At 38.2% G+C, this 19244-nt stretch overlaps 1 protein-coding gene and 3 non-coding genes across 5 annotated transcripts in view; all 4 read left to right on the top strand.

Annotated features, from left to right (window-relative positions):
• LOC140240378 (uncharacterized) overlaps positions 1-19244 on the top strand; it is a 46275-nt gene that overhangs the window by 2063 nt on the left and 24968 nt on the right. For both annotated transcript variants that reach the window (XM_072320149.1, XM_072320148.1), the window contains exons 2-9: positions 9532-9704; positions 12077-12248; positions 13295-13419; positions 14345-14530; positions 15128-15351; positions 16150-16292; positions 17167-17418; positions 18008-18086. In XM_072320149.1, the coding sequence (XP_072176250.1) occupies positions 9590-9704; positions 12077-12248; positions 13295-13419; positions 14345-14530; positions 15128-15351; positions 16150-16292; positions 17167-17418; positions 18008-18086 (1296 nt within the window). In that variant the 5' untranslated portion in view covers positions 9532-9589. The remainder of the gene's footprint in view (positions 1-9531; positions 9705-12076; positions 12249-13294; positions 13420-14344; positions 14531-15127; positions 15352-16149; positions 16293-17166; positions 17419-18007; positions 18087-19244) is intronic.
• LOC140241299 (small nucleolar RNA SNORD83) lies at positions 15656-15731 on the top strand. Its single transcript, XR_011902074.1, has one exon. It is a non-coding gene; the product is annotated as a small nucleolar RNA SNORD83 (small nucleolar RNA).
• Positions 16716-16791, top strand: LOC140241300 (small nucleolar RNA SNORD83). Its single transcript, XR_011902075.1, has one exon. It is a non-coding gene; the product is annotated as a small nucleolar RNA SNORD83 (small nucleolar RNA).
• On the top strand, positions 19059-19133 carry LOC140241298 (small nucleolar RNA SNORD83). Its single transcript, XR_011902073.1, has one exon. It is a non-coding gene; the product is annotated as a small nucleolar RNA SNORD83 (small nucleolar RNA).

Genomic DNA, 19244 nt, shown 5'->3' with positions numbered 1-19244 from the left:
TGCATGATCAAGGCAGCTGAAAAATGCGTGCACGCGCTACCTTGTTGGCGCAAAATTGCATCGGGGACGTTGCGGCACCCGTTAGTGACCGAATACTGGGGTATCGGCACTTGCATTCAACCCTTGTACATTGAGACACTGTTTCGGCAGGTACAGAAATTTTGTTTTTCTTTTGTGTTTTTGACGACACCATCACACTCCGAGCTTGCGATAAGCAAAAAATCCCGCAAAAGAACGGCGTATTTCTCGATTTTTGGCACTTTTTGGCGACCCGTACTCTTAAATCTGGGCCTTATCCGCGCGCGCTTTTGGAAAGTAGTGCCGATTCTGCACTTTGGACGGTAAAATTTGGGATTTTTGATGGATTTTTGGACGGGGCTAAGGGAGTTCCCTGCTGTGAACGAGTGCATGTCTTAATAACTCTTTTGCTCTTCATTTCATTTTTTAAAGGATTATCGAGCTTTACATTTACAATGTTGCATCACAGAAAATTGCCATGATCATGGTGCAAAGTGTGAGGAAGGCTGCGATACAAGAGCTTCTATTTTGAACATCCTAGCTAGCCAAATCTGAACAACTAGAGGTGTCTAGTGTCTACATGGCCATAGAACATCTAGAAGTAGAATCTAAATACGGTAGATCTATTTTCTTCCATCCACCGCAAAATCGCTGAAACCTCCTGTGGCAGGAGAGGCTTGTGTGTGTGTGTGAGATCGTATCTATGCGTAGGGTCTCTGATCGCGCACTGCCGATCTTCGGACAAAATGCTCCTCTATCTAATATTGATAACACGCAGGTCCCATAGAACACAATGGAGTCGTGCGCCTACAATGTATGCTGTTTTGACCCCGCATTTTTGTGCCAAATTTCGCCTGTATTGCAAAATCCCTGGTCCATGCCGCTAACAAACCCTAACAAATTTGGTATCATATGAAAGAGGAAGTTTTACTCCGTATCACAGTAGGTTTCTAGAGCCTGGTACATAACTCTGACAATAAATTGGTGTAATACATCTAAATAGATCTCCACTAGCTCCACATCGTAGAGCGGCGATATTGCCTAGAAGACACCCCTTGCAATAATTTTTGGATCACAGCGAACGTTGTAGGCGTGGCTTCATGTGCAAGATCCATCGTAACATCTGTGCAAAGGCGCTCATGTATAATATATGTAAATTTAGCACGCATCGCTGTCACATGGCGATTGTGTGTGCATGCGTGCCCGTATGCAGCGAGCAAGTGCTGTGTGTGTGTGTGTGTGTGTGTGTGTGTTAATATGGATTTGATATTGAATAAAACTCAAATAAAGAATATTATTTTAAAAAGTGTGTGTGTGTGTGCATGTAGTGTGTGTACATATGTGCATTTATAAGCGTGTCACTACACTCACATGTTCGTCCGATGGTGAACAGAAAACTGCTGTCGCTTGTGATAGCTCTCATGTAAGATTGCCATCTCATTGACTCACTCACAATGTGCATTATGGATACAATCATGCTTATGTTCACAAACCACGTAGCTCCCATTGGCTGACTTGGAATCAGTTTGAAAACGGAGAACTACTCCAGGTCTGTATTAAGAAATAGTTTATGTTTGTGGATTGGTAATGATCTTACCTGTTTATTTATATTTCATTAGTGCACTCCACTGCGATGCTTGAATCATTGCATATGTGTAGCATAACACCTCTGTCAAGTGATCAGAAGTTGATTGGGAATAAGCTAGTCTGGTAGCGGTACAAGACAAGTACAATTTCTTGCATAACAAATATCAAATTTTTGTGGCTGAACTTCCAGTCGACAAAAGGGGCGAAAAAGATTCGGAAGACTCTCATTTAGTCATTCATGCTCACATATTTTTTAGTAATGTGGCATCAATTCTAAGCCTGTAGAGGTTGTAGCCTATACACGCTACTTGCGAGCACCTGCTCTTGACAATCGACAAAAAAAAAAGTTGTAATATTGGCATGATTAGAAAGCTTAATTTCTCGAGATAGAAACATTATTTTGCCGTGAAATTTGAAATATACAGTGTATCTTAAAGATATTCTCTTTCACATGCAATAGTTTGTAATTGGCTTTTCAAGGAATTTCAAAAAGTCTGAAGAATGCTCCAGACACCCTACTATGTGTGTGTACGTGTGCGTGTAGTGGCTGCTGTAATTAAATTGATTAACTGTCGGACAGTTATACTGCAGACTGGATCAGTAATGCACATTTGAACATGAAAATCTAAAATAAAATTTTGTGAAACTGGCCTCATACTTGCGTCAAATGTCCTGCATGTCATGTCATTTCCTATTATGTGTACAAATGTTGTGCTGGGGAAGTTTGCTATGAGGAAGTTGCATGTCATTGTTTTATGATAAACATGCCGGTTCAATCCTGTTTTCATTTTATATTGTAGACTTACAAAGTGTTTTTATATGTCATGATCACAAATCATGCTTGAAGACAAGACAATAAAGTTCACAGAATAACTTTGTGTACATTTGTAGCAGCATGTAATACCCCCCCCCCCCAAAAAAAAAAAAAAAAATCAAATTTTCGACCCTCTGGACTTTCAATTGTATACAAACAGTACAGGTACTTTGTACACGCACTATTTTTTTTTTTTCTCTATCTCTCTTGGACACAACATTACACAATACACACACAGACACACACGCACAGAGGTGAATCATATGTACATGAATCCTGATAGTATCAGTATGATGAAGCATGTTCTATACATGGGGGAAGATTGTGTCTACAGTTGTATGCAGTGAAGATATTGTATTGCTGCATGTTCATATATCCCACCTCAGTGTCATATTACAAAGTTCTGTATTACTATTTGCATATCAGCTGTGCATGTGATTGTACAGCTGCTCAACAAGGTAGTTGATGTACAAGTATGTAGCTTTATTCTACAAAGACAGTATAGTGCACTTCAATTTTGCAGGTATTTTGCAGGTAACGGTGTATTTTTTAGTTTTTGAATGAGGATATCACATCCAATTGTATGCTTATTTCTTGTGAAAAATAATTTAATGGCACGATTATTGACGGAATGCCATAGATTAATTAATTAATAAAGATCATTAAATTGCATAAAGTTCTCCATGATGACTTCAAGATTTGTAATCCATGTTGGCAGCTGCATGTATACCAGTATTCAGTGAATGATGATGACCTTCAGTGTAATGTCAGGTATGTTATTGTAGTTTCCCATGAAAGGCATTGTCTTCACTAGATACTAATGTACAATATATGTACATGTACTTACATTGTATGTACATGTTGTACAGTTGTACATGTAGACCATTGGATGCTATAGCAACGCTGCATGCTGGCTCTGGTCCAGTGGTCCCTGGCCAGTAAAAAGTCACTGTCGGACCAGTAACTTTTTTTTTGGGATTGGACCAGTCAAAAATTGAAAAACTGGGTAGGGCCTACATTTGTACTGGTCCGACAGGCAGGTCTGACCAGTAGAAAAAATAGCTCAGTGTGCAGCCCTGGCTGTAGTAAGTTTCATGTGTAGGGCCCTAGAATGTACACACACACATTGTAATGTATGGGACATTGCTTTTTCTGACTTGGATTTTCTTATTCTTGCTGCGTACATGCTTGAACAAAAATTTGTCTTATAAATGCTAATTGGTATAGCATGAATTACAGATTCAATTTTAATTTAATTAAATAAATTTATTTTTCATGTGTAGGAATTGCAGATTAAAAAATATTGTACTGCTATTATGTTGCATAGACTGGGTGTGGGTACGAAGAAGAAATAAAATAAGGAAAATAAAAAAAATATGTACCAGGTACAATGTACGTATTGCGTTATACATTGTACATGACAATGTCCGTGAGGAATGCTATTTTGTGGATTTTTTGATCATCCTACCCCTGTATCATGATTTAATCATAATAGATTATCAAAATAGAAATTACATGAATGTTTACAGCTTGTTAACAACATTTACAGGGAAGCAAGGATGATTTTAAGACAAGTTAAAAGTTATTATTTCCGTAAACTGTGTTTCAGTGCATTAGTACATCATTTAATTAAATGCAGAATTGTTTTAGAACCAAAAGGGTATGTGTTTGCATGATGAAGTGTGTATGGTGTTAAAATGTTAAAAGGCAGAATGTGTGTGGGGGGGGGGGGGGGGGGCTGGTGATAGCTTGCTGCATGCTTTTTGAACAACCTAACTACAGATTATTTACTCTGTACCTTTGTGCACATGAGTCATTAAACAGAAAATACTATGTCTGGCTGCTTTAGCAAAACCACAAAAATGTTTTGTGTTCCTCCATTGCAGCAGTTGCAATGGTGTTGTCAATGGTGCACTACAATTTTTACTTTTATTTTCCAATCACCCACAACCCACAAGCTCTGTGGTAATAAGACTTCCTGCTTTTGATTTCCTCTGCCGAGTTCAAGAAGTACAGCATGAATGGAATTTGCATGGGACAGCATTCAATGGTAAACATAACGCTGTAGAGTCATTCCAGTATCCTCAAGTACCGTATGTGATTAGTTGAGTCTGATTTTTTGCGAATCAGGACTTCCAGACAATTTTGCGAGTGGTTAACATCTCGCAATTATGAAATATAACAATGGACAGAAAAAATATACACTTGCACGTCACATTCAAGGATCAGAGTTACTGTAAAGCGTGTTGTTAAATTCATGAATAGCTACTGACTTGCAAAATGAAAACTCTGTGAAATGTACATACAGTATTGTGCATAGTACACTACTTCATTGCTTATTCCCCAGAAGTCCTTCGTAATTTATCACCATTAAGATTATCAGTAGTAATAAATATTGCTTGAGATTATGATTTAAATCAGATTTACTCACATACAAAGGTATGATTGTTGTAGTAGTGAGAGTTATTTTTCTATGAGTAGATGCATGAATTGATACATGGTAAACAGTTCAATAGGGCAGTAAATTTCCACAAAATTACTCTCACATTTTCACATGTGCACACTATTGTAGGTATGAGACAATGAGTTACAACATGTAGGATTACCAAATTCATACCACGGTACTGTCTCCAAATATTGTGTATTTAGTTTTTATGTGGATTAATTAGGACAGAGGGTCAATAATCCAAAATATTGAACTTGCCCTGAAAAAGCAATATGCATTATGTACCAATAACTTCCTCCCGACAGTAAGATAAGAATTCTAAATTCACTTTACAGGTATACTTCCTATAAGTCCGGGTTAGATTAAAGGGGATGGCTAGTAACTGATCAGTGGGAATACTAGGGGATGATTGTTTAAATCCTTGTGGGATTCATTTAAGAGTACATTATATCTATTGTGTGAAAATTGTTTGCTGCAGAATGGTCTCTTATTCAAGTACAGTGGACTCCCGTTATAACGAAGTCCTCGGGACCGGCAGTTTTCTTTCGTTATAACGAAATTTCGTTATAACCGAATGAATAAACAATAAAAATACATAGAGTTGATAATGTTGCGGCCCTAAATTTTATTTCGTTGTAACCGGAATTTCGTTATAACCGTGTTCGTTATAACGGGAGTGCACTGTAATATGCAGTTTAAGGTTTCCAGGTTAGCATGCCTGTACAGTGACGGGGCATTAAACTGCACATTACTTGAATATGAGACCGTTCTGAAGCAAATATACTGTAATTTTCACCCAACAATAGATATACAATATACTCTTAAACGAATCCCACAAGAATTGGAACAATCACCCCCAAGCATTCCCACTTATTCCCACTGATCAGTTACTACATGTAGCCATCCCCTTTAAGATTTTAATGAGGAATTCAGTCTAGGGTGAAAGGTCAATAGTTCAGTGAGCTTTTGATAAAAGGCATTGTATTTGCATAAATTAAACCAAATTCTCATTACATGTGTACGTCTCCCAAATGTGCAGGTTGGGTTCAAGTTCCTGATTTGTATGTGTAATTTTGTTGCAAAAACTGGAGATTTTTGAGATATTGTGCAATAAATCATGTGGATGCTGTGCAAACTCTGAGGATTGGCCAAAACCTGGCACATTGCCACATTGTATGCTACAATGTATCATCATGTACAGTATTTCATGTGGAAGGGTACCTTTTTAAAACGCATGCCTACTCTTGGCAGTGATACAGTTCTAAGGTGAAAAAGACAGAATCTCCAACTCTCAAATCATGTTTATCCAGTTGTAGTTTCTTTTGTCATGAGGGTGGGACTTTTACACACACCATAATGTGTATCCAATTTCACTGTGCACAGAAAAAACAACACAAAAACAACAACCCAACATTAAGAGCTAAGATTTCAAAAGTACATTGTATACACGTAATTTGTAATAGATGAACATTTCAGGTTTAGTGAACTCAGAGCACAAATGTAACACATACAATTGTATATGTTGGTGTCAAGCTTACAGCATTTTACATATCAGTGCACCAATGCTGACACACTATGAAATCATCCCTGCTACAATGTAGCTCTTCATTGTCATTAGATCCTATCGTTAACTGTGAATACCTTCCTGACTATTGCATTAACTCAAACCGGAAGAAGGTCTCCAAACGCCCTATGTTCTGCTGTAGTTTGGATTTCATATTTAGTCCTGAGTAACAATAACAATTATTGATGACTGCACTAGCTGCCATTTCACGCTCCAACTGTAGTATTTATGAATTGTACTTGCTTGCATTGAGAGTGGCTTCTGCAAAGGATGCCTACTGTTTGCAGAAATGAACTCTGCTTTCTAGTTTAAATGCATGTACTACATGTACTACTCTATCCTCACCCTTCTGGATTATGCAGTGCTGCTATTCCTCCTGGTAGCATTGATCCTGCTAAGTTGCTCCAGAGGAAAAGCAATCTCTTGACACATACAATGTACAGCTGTACATGTCCTGTATACGCCATATATTTCGTGAGTCTAAATTTTTGTGAATCGAGACTTCCCGACGATTTCACAAGTGGTTAAATTCGCAATCGTGGAGTCCTTTACTGAACGGAGAAATGTGTACGCGTACGTCACATTCATATCAGGATCAGAGTCAATATTTTTGCGTGTTTTTAATTTTGCGAATAGCAGCTGACTCGCGAAATTCGCAAAAATAAAAACCTTGCGAAATATTCGGTGTATACAGTATACACCACTCCTAACTGACATGCGCTTATAATTTCCCTTGCACAAGTGCAGAGGATATATTGTCGTACTGACACTTTGAACAGCCTTTTGCCAGGCCTCATGGTGCAGGTTTGTGTTCCACACTGCATGAATTATGCCCTTGATGTCGTGTGTATGGATTAGGGGCATGTACATTGTACATTGTAGGTCTCATTTGTAGGTCAAGTGGCCAGCGGTTGGTCAATCCATCCCAAAATCTTGTGGCGCAAACTGCTCTCTCTCTCTCTCTCTCTCTCTCTCTCTCTCTCTCTCTCTATCTTTTTGAGCAATTACAGCAACCTAAAATTTGGCACATGTGATCAGTATTCATTTGTACAAGTTGTACAATACATTGTACAACAACATGCACACTTTGTAGATATGTGAGACACCTTTTTCATCAGTATCAAGTATTTAAAGGGGCATTCCAGACGATTTTCATAATTTCACATCAAGTAGTACATAAATCAACGGATCCATGTATAGATTTGTAGAATTTATTGTTGTCCTTGAGCAGAGAAACAATACTCTGAAAAATCTTAAACGAATTACACTGAACAATGTTGATGACGTAGGAGCCTCACATACTTTAGCAATGTAGCAGTGTAATTCCATTACAATACCACTTGCTTAACAAGTTCACCTGTGTAGAATGTATGCATGCCATCTTCTTTTGTTCTGCTTCCTTGAGCCCCAACTCTCGCATTCTTATGGTGAGGCTGCCATGTCATCGTCCTTGTTCATTGCAATTTGTTGTAAATTTTGAAAACATTCTTATTCCTCAACCCAATCACTACAAATTCTGAAACTCTGTACTCGGCATAAGTAATTTATAGTTGTTCAAATGTAAAAGTCTGAAAATCATCCGGAGGTCCCCTTTAAATGCTTTGCCTGGGCAGTGGCAAATTTTCACGAAAATGATACCAGAATGTTGTCGATCAAACTACAGTGCTCTCAGTTTTAAAGCAGTTCAGTTGAAATCATTGTCAAGAAATGTGTTCTCTTGGCAGCAGTTTCTACAAATCACACACAATTTTGAGGATCAAACTAAAGTCTTTTTTTCGCATTTGAGGTGGACTTTTGGGCAAGTTATCGCTGTAACATATTTTTGTGCAAGACATCTGTCTGTGTGTCACGATACAGTATTTATAGGAATCATCCAAAAATATGTGGATTGAGCTACATACATGTATGTAACTCCCTTAATTTTTGAGCATTTGACTTGAAATTTGGCACATGTGACTTCCAGAGTATTGTACAATTGTATGTACATACGTACATGTAGCTGTGCAAGTTTCATCTTGTGTCAATGTTGAACCATTGAACCATGTGTTGCCTTGATAACAGATTATTTTTTCCATGTAAAGCTTGTTAAACAGAAATATTGTGGACTGAGCTATTAAAATAACTCCCCCAGTCTTTGATGGGGGAATTTAATAACGTTCAGTGACACATGCAGTTCCATTTTTTCTCCCAAAATGTTACCTTTTCACTGTCATTTCTTTGAATACAACTTCACATTGTATATCTGTTTTCTTTCCTTGCATAGGTCATCATTTAGGATCATATATACAAAGAGATCTGTGCAATATTAAAAACACACTGTATACAGATCAAATTGTTTCCTGATGAATGCTAATTGCTGCATGCGTTGTCTGTATCTGTCCAATATTGGAGGATTATTACGTTGTTCCTTTCCTGCTTTACTGAACTGTACTTGCATCTTATTTATCATGATACCATCTGTATACAATGTTGTACATACAGGTTGTATATGTTCAGAGAGTTGAAACCCCCACCCCCAGATTTTCTGATGTAGGAAACACCTTCTGTAATGATTTTTTTATTTGTTTTTTTCTTTTCTTTTTATTTTGTTTTTCTTTTCTTTTTGGGGGAGTGAGGATGCAAAAACATCTTGACAGAATGATTGAAAGCCTCCACATTATGGTGATAACAACAGCTATAGGAATTATTTTCGCTGAGTTACAGTTGTCCTTTTTCTGCTTGAAAAAATTATGCATGTACAGTGTATTTGATTGGGAAACTAATTTCATCAACTGCTGGCACCATACACATTGTATCATTTAATTCAGTTTCTATTTACTAGTATTTCCTTTTGATTTGCTTTTTTTTTTTCAAGATGCTGTTCAGTTTTATATTCTTACTGACAGTCAGAAATAGTGAACTACATGTACAATTGTATCTTGCAGTGCCTGCCACCGTTGACAAAAGTGCCTCATTGGAAATCATGGGAATTGAGGGATGTCTGAAAAGTAATTAGAGTTTGAAGTTCTTGTCTCGGGTTTCCTGTGCTCTGAAATTGAATGAACTTGATGAATGCTTGTCCCCTTTGTGACCTCGTATATTTGTGCTGTCTTTTCTTTGCAGTGGCTGCTTGCACGTTCTGGGGTACCGTGAATAAAAGCTCCATGCCAGGAAATACAGTATGTCTGACCGCTCAGCAGTGACAAACAAGGGGAAAGATGGAAAAACAAAATACTCTTCCCTCAACTTATATGATACTTATAAAGGCAAAAGCGTAGAACCCCAAAAACAAGCAGGTGAGTTGAACCAATGCTTATTAATCTCTCATGAAAATATGTGCAGTCACTGATTAAATTAACATCAAAAGACACCAGAAACCCAACTCCCTCATACACTTATGTTTGTATGTTGTCAGTCAAACTGTACCTTTCTTGTGGTTGTATGAAAGGGCATTTTAGAATTACCCCCTTTTGTTGTGGTTGCAGTGAATAGGCAAATAAAACATGAAGATAAACAAAATACATAATAGATCTAAAAACTCTTAATGTGAAATATGACCCACCCCAGACAATGCATGGTATGAACCTACACTGTATGGACATGTAAGGACATGTAAGGACACTTCTCTACAAAATGTTTAGTTTGGATTCTGTGTATCGTACAACGTAGTCTTGCAATTGTTCTTTCCATCAAAAATTCGCAGAAAAATACAGTACCTTGATTTCTAGCACCTGTAAATTCTGATGTTCTTTTTTTTTTGTGACAACCGTTCATTTTAACAAGGATTAATTTGTCCGAGTTGTTTCTGTTTGAAGTGGTTTGATGCCTCTGTCATACTTGCAGCGATGTAGTCAATGTTGCATTGTGAGAAAGGAAACTAAAAATTATTTACTTTAGAGCTATGATTTAAAAAAAAAGTAAAAAAAGGAAAGAAAATTTTAGACTTTCATGCTTACCCATATAGTATTTAAGATTATGAGCACATGACAAAGGAATGCATCATGGAGCTACAGTAACTCCATGAATGCATGAAGTAATTTCTGGACTGTTCTTAAAGAAATGTCAAAGGTCAAGGTAAAGGAATTGAGGTTATGAAAATGGGAAAGGAACAGGATTGGGTTTTAGTATAAAACATGTATGATATTGATTCAGAGATATTTTGTGTTAGTTGGATCATGATATGAAGTCATGGTTGAGGTTCAAGATTATTCTGTTGAAAGCATTGATAAACTTAATCAGTGGAAGTATCAAAGGGACTGTACAGTACTGGTTGAGGTGAGGATTCGGCTTGTAACATTTTGCAAGATATTTAGAAACCACTCTATGAAATGTTAAAGAGCATACAATTCTAAGGGAAATCAAAAGTTTATTTGATTAAAATTGGTTTTGCAATGACTGAGATATCTAGAAACAAGGTAAAACAAAGAATAATAAAAATAAAAGTCGTGACCTGTCAATTTTATTAGGATCGTTTTTTTTTTTAAATCTCAGCCATTTCAAGGCCAATTTTCATCAAATAAATGTTGAATCCTTTTTGTAATTACATGCTCTTTCATATTTCATAAGAGGTTTCTCATTATCTCACCAAAAAAAAAAAAAAAAAAAAAAAAATGTTGTAAACCTGAATCCTCACCTCAACCAGTACTGTACAGTCCCTTTAATGATTCTAGAAGATTCATAATTTGTTCGACACAGAATGAAAGGCGATGGTTGATTGGTCTACGTGCAGTATAGTGTGTTTTTATTTATTGTTTTTTTTTAGAGGGAACTGTGAGAGGAAATTACAAAAAAAAAAATGGTTTGTAATGCCGTGTACTTTATCAATACTATGTACAAATATATGTCTATCTGGAGGTGATGGAGGTGCTAGATTCGTAATTTCCAGTTGTACACATGAGTGAATGGCAACTGTGTTGGAAGTCAATCGCTTTAATAATTTTCTGTTTGTAAGCCAGGAAATGAATGGTATTTAAACAGATTTATTCCAGAAAACATGGTAATACAAACTTCTTTGAAGATCTATGTATAATGAAAATGACAAGGTTTTCTAAGTTTCAATCATCATTATAAATATTGTTGGACATCATCATTTGTCTGAATATCCTACAAATAGGTGTACTTTTGTTTGAAATATTAAAATCGAAAGTTCTAAGAAAGAGAATTTTTGATTTGGTTATGAGTGATGTACTGTATTACATACACAGCATACTTGCCAACTAGTAAGATTTTATCAGATTCAGTAAGATTTTTTACGTTAAAAATAGCAAAATCAGATTTTCTGTCAGAGAAATCAGATTTTTAAAAAAATATTTAGATATACCTTTCATGTGTATTTTCTGAAGATTTGACCGAAAGTAAGATTTTTAACTTCAGTTTGCATAGAAAATAAGATTTTTGCAATCCATGAGTAAGATATTTCATCTTGAAATGTTGGCAGGTATGACACAGTAGCAGCGTGACAAAACGGAACTGAGTTTCCATGATGTGACGATGACGTGTATTGAAACTTGTGTAAAAGAATGATATACTGTACTAATACACTCTACAGTAGATAGTTGTGTAGGGATTTGCACACCCTACACTTTGTATGTGGTGTATAAACTGTTGAGAATGGTGAAGAGATTTCATCACACACTCTTTTCCCATGCTTCTGTCGATGTGTGATCAGTGAGCCATGGCCGTGGATTGCAAAGTCTTGGCAAAGTGGGCAATGCCCGTCGCCTTCCCACACCAGCAAATCTCCCAAGCTTGAGAAGTGAACACAAAGGAAACGACCCAAATATCAACCTAGTCCCTAGCAGTGGAGCAGGATGGGGATCAGAAGAGAAGAAATCCCAAGAGTAAGTCTTCTAATTTTGGCAGTTTATCATTATTCCTTTATCATCAAATGGTGCAGGAGGCTCTATATTATTAATATGAATATTTTTTGAACCAGATTGTTCTGTTTTGATGCTCTTTTGATGTATAATGTGTATCCCTTTGATTTATATTTTGAAGTTCGATATAATTCCTTTTTCTCACAAAAATTTTAGCCCCGGTGGGATGCAACTTTTTATGACTTCTGCCCTAAGGATATCGGGGCATTATGATTTTTGCTTTAAATAGCCATCTGTCTGTCCTTCCCACAATTCATTTATTGCAGTTCAGATAAATTGATCAGTGGATTTTCTTACTACCTGGCCCAGGTATGCTACATAAAGAATAGATTACTGATAACATTTTGGGCAAAAGCTCCCAAGGTCAAGGGTCACTGAACTTAGTTGCTGATTTATAAATATGACTGATTTTCAATTGTCGCTTCATCTTGGAATGTCCTGTGGTAATATGATTTGATGGGACAGGTAGAAATGCAATGCATAGACAATTATTTCCATGCTCAATGAAATGACAGTGTGTAACAAGTCGGGTTACTGTACTTTTGTTTAAAAAAAAAACAAAAACAAAAACAAAACATACAGTGTACTACCTCAGCTACCATGTCTGGTGATGATGTGTGCTGGTGGGTAGGGTAGAAATGAATTGAGTACTAGTTGCATGACTATGATAGTGGTGAGCGGTCAGTGGTCAAGGTCAAATGTAATTGTATTTGATGTAGAAATGTCAATCCCCAGCCATAACTGTAGCTATGAATGATGGAGGATAGAAATGAAAATTAAATACTTGTCTGTAATGACAGGACTTATCGGTGAAAGGTCAAGGTCAAAATCTCCAGTGTGTAGCTAAGTGTTAGATACAGTAAATTGCATGAGTGAAAAGGCAAACCAGTTGACTGTGCATCAGTTGGTCTGCCCATTTTTTTTTTATTGCAAGAACAAAATTCCTTTGTATTCTGTATAAGTAGGCAACAAAGGAAGCGTTAATAACTGAGATTTTCTTCTGTGTCCAGTGGTGCTACGGCACCCAGCACAGCCCAGACCAACCCTACTCAGCCGTCACAGGAAACACCAACCCAAGAGGACACTCAGTCAGGCAAATCCTGGCACCCATCTGCAGCCAGTGCACCTCAGCAAGGTGAGATGTCATGCAGTTTGCTGACAGACAGGGTGTTCAGACGAAAAAAAAAAATTAGTTATGTTACACGATAACAGTATATCTATACCAAAATGGTATAGCTATGCGATGAATATATAATACGTCTTAACGCTGATTAACAAAATGATGTATAGTGAAACGATGTATAATGAAACGATGGTCAGAGCATCGTTTGGAACTAGAACTTGATAATGAATCGGCATTCCATCGTGTCCATTGTGTGTCGGAACGTATGGCGGCCATAGAACGGTATAACTGGGCTTAATGGGAACGTGCACGAAAGGTGACCCCATAGCTGTCACTCATGACCATAACAGCATGCGCAGTGGGGAAACTGCACATCTATATCTATATGACGTTTTCAGGAACGATCGAGATTAGCGTCTGAACGGTCTGTCAGCTATACGATGATTCTTGATACGCCATTTCTTTATCAAGTTTTGGTATAAACTGGCTTGCATCTGGACTGGGGTAAAGAGGATCAGGCTTTTTTCTGGCATCAATTCATTTGGTAAACCCTATTTTGGCATGTTTACTTTGGAATTGTCTCTAAACCGAGCATGCAATACAGTAGTCACATTTTTCATTTTGTTTCATTTGATTATCTTCGAGATCTTACTCTACGCTTTCACAGCTAGGCTATTAGTCAATCAGTGCAAGCCAGGGCTGAGTGATGTTTATTAGAGGCATGCAACTGTATGTGCTCACATGATATTGAGAAATCATCCAAGAGCGTAGCTGTAGAGATTCATTCCATGAGCTATTAAAAACTATCAAACCTTTCAGTTAGTTTGCTGGGTGAGAAATTTTAGGCAGTTTTGCCAGTGGAATCCCTTCTACTCATTTCTTGCTGCCAAGAAGCACTCTGTCCTAGCTATTCTTTCTCCCTTTTCTCCCCTGCCAGGAATAGGAAACCAACAAGGGGCTCCCGTACGGAATGTCCCATCACGCCTGGATCAAGAATTCCCTACTCTGGGTATGTCAGGCGACCAAGCACAGCATGCTCCATCAAGCAGCAAGGACCCCGAGAAAGAGAAAGAGAAGCCCAAAGAGGTTCAGTACGGACCTGGACCAAGCCTCAGACCACAAAGTAAGCTGTGATATCTCAGTACTACAGACCCGTGCAATATATATTTACCAGTGTAGTATATGATATTCAGTGAGCTCTTAAATGTTAAAGAAATTTTCAGTGTATAATTCAGTTTTGTGTTTGCATTTAAATAATATATTATTATTTTGTATTATTCTTATAATGTACAGTTGTTCACCCATGTGAAACCTAGGTGTGTCTTCGTAGGTAATACCAGAGGTGTATACACACATACCGTGTGATTCTTGATGAATAAAGTGTGCTGTGTCAAATGTGTATTGTGAAAAAATAATCTCAGGAGTTCTCTTAAAGATTCAGATGGCTTAAATTTAGAGTATTTTGCAGTCCCACCACCTTAAGTTTTGAAATAAGAAATCGGAATATTTTGTCAGAAAATCTCTTCTGTAAGTGGAAGTTTCAAAATTGTATTAGTGGAGAAAAGATGTCCTGTTCGCATATGAAAAGAAATAAGTAGAATGTGAAGTAAAGCATAATAAATTTCTTGTCTTGACCAGAAGGAGAAAGTTGGTGCAGTAATGGCTATTTGATAAGGCTTTCATTTCATGAGTGTACATTTTTTGCTTTTCTCTCAACCAGATGTAAAGAGTTGGCGGGAAGGTGGCAGCTCCCTGAACAAATCCGCTGGTACTGGGACGGGGGAGGGTGAAGGGCCGGCCTCGTCGGGTGCAGCCCTTAGCAAGGACCAGTCCATGTTGCCTCCCAACATTCCCCCTGCTGGAATCATGAATGGTGCTCAGGGGACTCCCCCTCCACCGCCCGGCCCCATGCACCCCCAGTTCAGGGGTATGATGCAATCTTATGTAAGTGGTCTGCTGCAAATATTCATTCTTACCGATAGATGTGTAGCATTGTTTATAGGTCAGGGAGAGGTACATACAAATATGCATCAATTGGTATAGCCAAAGTATCTGAAGTGCTAACATCATCCACTTTGTAGTAATGTAGAAGTGAGGTTAGAGGATGCTACCTGAATTTGTTCAATGTTAACCAGTCAGCAGTATGATGATGTGGGGTTGAAGGTTATTTCCTTTGTATGGAGTCAAGGATAAAGAGTGTACATATGTCCTTTTGGTTCTCAAGTGATGGTTGTTACAACCAGATAACGCTGAATGATGTATTCTGATGGCAGAATGGTTTTCTGTAATGAAGACAACTATCCATCACCCTATAACTGACAGCAAAAATAAAGAAATGTGATCTTGATTTTAAAATCCAGGTATGAATGATGCCTCTACAGATGTAAACATGTAATAAAGCTCATGTTTATGACTCTAAAGCAATTAGTGGTGAAAATTGATCTTGCTAGGTTTCTTCTGATTTGTATCCAAGTTATCAAATGTCTAAATTTGAATATCAACAGAATGTGGAAATTATGCTTTACAATTGTTCGCATGAACTATGTAAAGATATGATTGCGTTGGTTTTGAAATTTCCACTGTATATTGTGTGTTCTGCTGTCAAGCAAATTTCTGTAGAGGCAAAGAGAGCACATATCAATTTAGTATTTTTATGGTAAGCATTTAATTAGTCTGAATCATATATAGTGCTGTGAATCTTTATTTGACTATACCTACACCATTGCTGTGTTTATGCTGTAGATGCAGTTTGGACCCCATGGAATGCCTGCTGGCCCAGGTGGTCCCAGAGGGCCCCCTCCATTGGGTGCCTACCCTATGGGCTACCCTGGGCCTGGTATGCAGGGCCACCCCCCTCCTCGACACTCTTACCATCCCAACGCTATGTAAGTACCCCATTACCTTTTGGTCTGTAGGTGCATTAAACGGTGGCCATGGTGTGCATGGTCTACAAAAGTACAAAGTGCTGTTTGAAAATATCACTCTCCCCTTGCTCATGTATACAAAATTAAGATTTCAGAACAAATACGAGCTCCTTTGTGTTTTTGGCAGACATCCTGCATATGAATTGGTTAATATGTGTGAATAGGATTCATGGATATCTTTGTGTGCATGTGTATCCTCTCAGTTTCAAGTTAATCAAACTTTATTTTTTATTTTCTAATTTCAAGAATATTTATTGTTTATTTATTTGTTTGTTTGTTTTTTGTCGTTTTTAATTGATATTGCATAAAAAGTTATTTGCACTAGGAAACTCCCCTGTGGTCCCGTTAGGGTTAAGTCAAAATTTGTTGAGTGAGTTGTCCAATGCTGAATGATGTATTCTGATGGCAGAATGGTTTTCTGTTATGAAGACAACTATCCATCACCCTATAACTGACAGCAGAGCTTTTGCTAACTTTGGTGATTTTGAGATATTATTTTGCCAACCTCTTTGCATAGCCATAGATAACTAGCCACAATGATGGAATGGCAAAAAAGTATCACCCCTTTTCAGGGGAAGAGTTTATGATTTCAAACCTTGGATTCCACTATGCAGCTAATTTGTGTGTAAACAGGAAGCAATATTTCAGCTAGGTGTAAAGTTTGCCAAAATATCAAATGACCAACAATAATAAAAACTGTAAAATATATCGCATGTACATTAATACATGTGTGCTCATGTGTTTGCGTAAATGTGTTTGATTCATTGAAATGTTGTAGTACCCATGGTTTCACATTCAGATGATTGCATCTCTCCCTCCCTGGATTTCCATACAGGATGCCCCAGCCAGGACAAGGAAGAGGCTACGCCCCTCCAAGGCACGGTGGCCAGCCAGAGAAGGGGGCGCCCCGTAAGGATGCTGGCTCCAGGCCTGCTATTGTCAACCTGAAGCATCTTACTGACATGGACTCACTGGCTGGTTCCAAGACTGAGGAAGGATGGGCGGGGGCCAGTGGAGAGGTGGATTACTCCGAGAAGATTGTCTTCAGCGACGAGGAAGATGACTCCCCAAAGAAACGGGACAAGGGGTAGGTGGAAAGATGTTTCATGCAGAAAGGAGCACTCATGTAATCATTGTATCATGTACTGTATGTGCCATATATTTAGTGAGTCTAATTTTTCGCGAATCGGGACATTTTTGCAATTTTGCAAGTGGTTGAATTCACAATCTTGGAGCACTATTATGAACGGAGAAACGTATGCGTGCAGGTCGCATTCATGTGGGGATCAGAGTTGATATATTCGCATATTTTTAGATTCGCGAATAGCACCCCACTCGCAAAATTCGCGAAAATGAAAACCTCACAAAATATTTCGCTTATACAGTACATTGTGTGTGTGTATGTGTGTGTGTGTGTGTGTGTGTGCGCGCGCGTGCGCTGGGGGGGGGGGGTGCCTGGAGAGGGGAATTGATATTTATTATACTATGGACATTTACTGTTTTGTTTACAGTTTCTAGCAAATTTAAAAAAAAATTCTTTTGTGGACCTGGCAATTTGTTATTGCAATCATGTGCATTATGTATTAGGCAAGAAGAATCATTTGGATTAAAAAAAATTGGTAATATCTGTGACACTGCATAATTTTAATTGATGTGTTATTTTTTATTCCTCACAGATCGAAGCAGACAGCACCAGAGGCACCAAAGGAAAAAGAAGTCAGGAAAGAGGAGGATTTTAATGGTCGACCTCCAGTGGTATGTAGTCTGATGTGACATTTTTACAGCCAGTGAGACAGTCTTAGGCATATTAATTCTCTCGACATTTTTAAAAGATGCTTAAGGGTGAGATGCTTCAGTCAGATCTCGTAGACCCGATAGCATGGGAAAACATGGAAGGTCTGATTGAATCTATCTTCATTGGCTGCCCACTGGGGTACATTAAAAAACCACAAATAGCGCCCATCAGGGATTATGTGTTTTGAAGTGTACGCTCATTGATAATGGTCGACTTCAGTTGAGATTCTGCAGCTGTGTGTATACTTACACCAAGATCAGTGATAAAGCTGTACACTGTTCATCATGGCAAATTCTCAAATATATCTGAGGCAGGCCTGCCTGCCAACTAGTGCCAGGGTGTCCCCATGCTATAGGGTCTTGAATACTGTATACGGCAAATATTTCGCGAGGTTTTTATTTTCGAGAATTTCGCGAATCGGGTGCTATTCGCGAAATCAAAGACACGCGAAAATATTGACTATGGTCGATAATGGTCGACTTCAGTTGAGATTCTGCAGCTGTGTGTATACTTACACCAAGATCAGTGATAAAGCTGTACACTGTTCATCATGGCAAATTCTCAAATATATCTGAGGCAGGCCTGCCTGCCAACTAGTGCCAGGGTGTCCCCATGCTATAGGGTCTTGAATACTGTATACGGCAAATATTTCGCGAGGTTTTTATTTTCGAGAATTTCGCGAATCGGGTGCTATTCGCGAAATCAAAGACACGCGAAAATATTGACTCTGATCCCGATGTGAATGTGACGTACGCGTGTACACTTCTCTGTTCAGTGCAGGACTCCACAATCGCGAATTTAGCCACTTGCGAAATTGTCGGGAATTCCGGATTCGCGAAAATTTAGACTCGTGAAATATATGGCGTATACAGTATTCAAATGAAGTCACACCCTTGTGAACAGGGCTAGTTCACCTCATGCCTTGAAGTCATGCCATAGGATGTTATGAGATGGCAGAGTAGTCTCTATAATGATGACAACTATCCATCACCCAATGACTGATGGCAGGACACTTTGCAGGGATGAATTCTCCTAACACACAGGGATTGTGTTGGCATATAGGCGTTTGAAAATACTGTAAAAGTGGATATTTTTACTCAAGTACTTTTGTGCGCTAT

This window comes from Diadema setosum, chromosome 17 (assembly GCF_964275005.1).
Source record: "Diadema setosum chromosome 17, eeDiaSeto1, whole genome shotgun sequence".
In the NCBI taxonomy this organism is placed as follows: domain Eukaryota; kingdom Metazoa; phylum Echinodermata; class Echinoidea; order Diadematoida; family Diadematidae; genus Diadema; species Diadema setosum.
Note: the sequence above shows the minus strand (reverse complement) of the source record. Positions and strands in the feature narration are given on the sequence as shown.